At 54.2% G+C, this 1,965-nt stretch overlaps 1 protein-coding gene across 1 annotated transcript in view; it reads right to left on the bottom strand.

Annotated features, from left to right (window-relative positions):
• Positions 1-1,965, bottom strand: part of Cep72 (centrosomal protein 72kDa) — a 47,032-nt gene that overhangs the window by 12,137 nt on the left and 32,930 nt on the right. The window contains exon 9 of the mRNA XM_013013858.1: positions 1,250-1,437. Within this exon, the coding sequence (XP_012869312.1) occupies positions 1,250-1,437 (188 nt within the window). The remainder of the gene's footprint in view (positions 1-1,249; positions 1,438-1,965) is intronic.

The following is a 1,965-nucleotide window of genomic DNA, read 5'->3' as shown; positions in this document are numbered from 1 at the left end:
ACAGGTTGGTCTCTGAGCTCTGGCTGCGCATCACTGTCAGGGACAGCAGTACAGGTTGGTCTCTAAGCTCTGGCTCCGCATCACTGTCATGGACAGCAGTACAGGTTGGTCTCTAAGCTCTGGCTGAGGCCCCAAGTGGCCTCCACGTCTGCACTGAGACATCAGGTGTCACCTGCTGTCTTCTGGTCAATGGGCCAGGTTGTGTCCCCGAGACTAACACTGTTCCACACTGTGTTCTCCAGTGCTGCGGTCCAGGCTTACGTGTGCTCTTGCTCTTTCTACATGGAGTCCTGTGTGCATGCAGGAGATTTCACAGTATGTTAGATATTACTCCACTTCCATTTTCTCTAAAAATCAGATGTGTATGAAATCTCACAAAACAAAGAGCTTGTCAGAAAACCTAAGAACTTTCATTCTGTGGTGCTTTCATGCACTGGTCCTGAGGTCACAGTGTTCCAACAGCCCCTCCTGGTGCACATGCGCTCCTATGCTCACCCTGAAGGGTTAGCCAATGCACAGAGGCAGAAGGGACCAACACTTCGGCCTCCGTTTCCTGTGCAGAGGGCCTGCTGGAAGAGGATCCATCCCCACCCACCAGGTCCTCGGATGAGGTCACCACCCCTGAACAGCCCGGCTCTGCCAGGTCCACTGTAAAGCTGGGGATGGTGTGCTAACGCAGTGCACACTGTGCGGTAAGGTGAGGCCTGGCAGAGAACCAACCACAGGTGTGTCTGGCCATCTGTCATGTAACCATTCGCGTGGGCTCAGAAGGAAGAACATCCCAATATCATTCACACAACACAACCTCATAAGGGAGAACTTGGTTGCCAAGTCCAAGTATGGACTCTGCTCTTGTGTGCCATCTGGTGGTACAAGAGATTCAAACTGGGTACAAGACAAGAGTAGGAACCCTACGCACCCCAGATAACTGGAATCTCACTCATCAGGACTGGGGAGTCTCCACCAAGGGCCAGTGGGAACACAAGACTCTGCCCAGAGCTGGGCCACCTCTTCCTCTCTCATCTCTCCTACGAGAGGCAGTAGGCAGAGGGCTGGAGGTACTGCTGTCCAGCTCACCATGTCCATGGAGAATGGGCATACAACACAGCAAGGAGAGGGGGCTTTAAGGTCCTAGAGGAGCTGGACGAAAGGCATGGCTGTCAAGGTGGCTCTGGGACAGTGTGGCATCCGAGGCCCCGCCGGCCCCCGCCCTGTGAAGAGATGGCCATGGCGCCAGAGTGCAGCTCACCATCTCTTTCCGGGCCTTGCTGAGCTCCGCCGTCACCTCACTCATCATGGTGGTGCACTGCCGCTGCTGCTCCGCAAGGAGGCTTTGCAGGGACTTATTTTCAAGGGCCAGATAGCTAATTCCTTCAGACTTGAGTGCTACACTGTCCTGCGCTGCTGGAACAGATGACAAAATGTGCTTTGCCTGGGCTAAAAGCAAAAAAATGAAACATTGTTAAGAGCATTCTAGCAGTAGCATGGACCATAAATAAAACATGTCCACTGTGTGGCCTGAGAGCACTGAGGACATGCAGAGAGACAGAGAGAGCATATTGAGATCACCTCTGCCTTTCCACACACAGTCTTGCCATGGTGAAGAATGGAAAATGGCTTTTGCTCCCCGCCCCCCCACCTCAGTGAAGTAAGCCAGGCAGCACGTGGCCACACATGGGTTAAGGAAACGACACCAACCAACAAGGCAGCCAATGACACAGTGGCTGGAGTGGCTCCACCTGCTTCAGTGTCTGCTAACTACAGAGTCTGGCCCCACAGCCCAGGCTCAGGAGGAGGCCACCGCCTGGGGTCGGAGGACTCCCGAAAGAGCCCCCAGTAGATGGAAGTAAAGAGACCCAAGTTCTGGGCTGGGAAGGTGGCTCAGTGGTAGAGAGCCTGGCATGCATGAGGCCCTGGGTTCGATTCCTCAGCACCACATAAGCAGAAAAGAAAAGCCGGAAGTGG

Source organism: Dipodomys ordii, unplaced genomic scaffold, assembly GCF_000151885.1.
Source record: "Dipodomys ordii isolate 6190 unplaced genomic scaffold, Dord_2.0 Scaffold21, whole genome shotgun sequence".
NCBI classification, from domain to species: Eukaryota; Metazoa; Chordata; class Mammalia; order Rodentia; family Heteromyidae; genus Dipodomys; species Dipodomys ordii.
The sequence above is the reverse complement of the archived record's forward strand: the minus strand, read 5'-3'. Positions and strand labels throughout refer to the sequence as shown.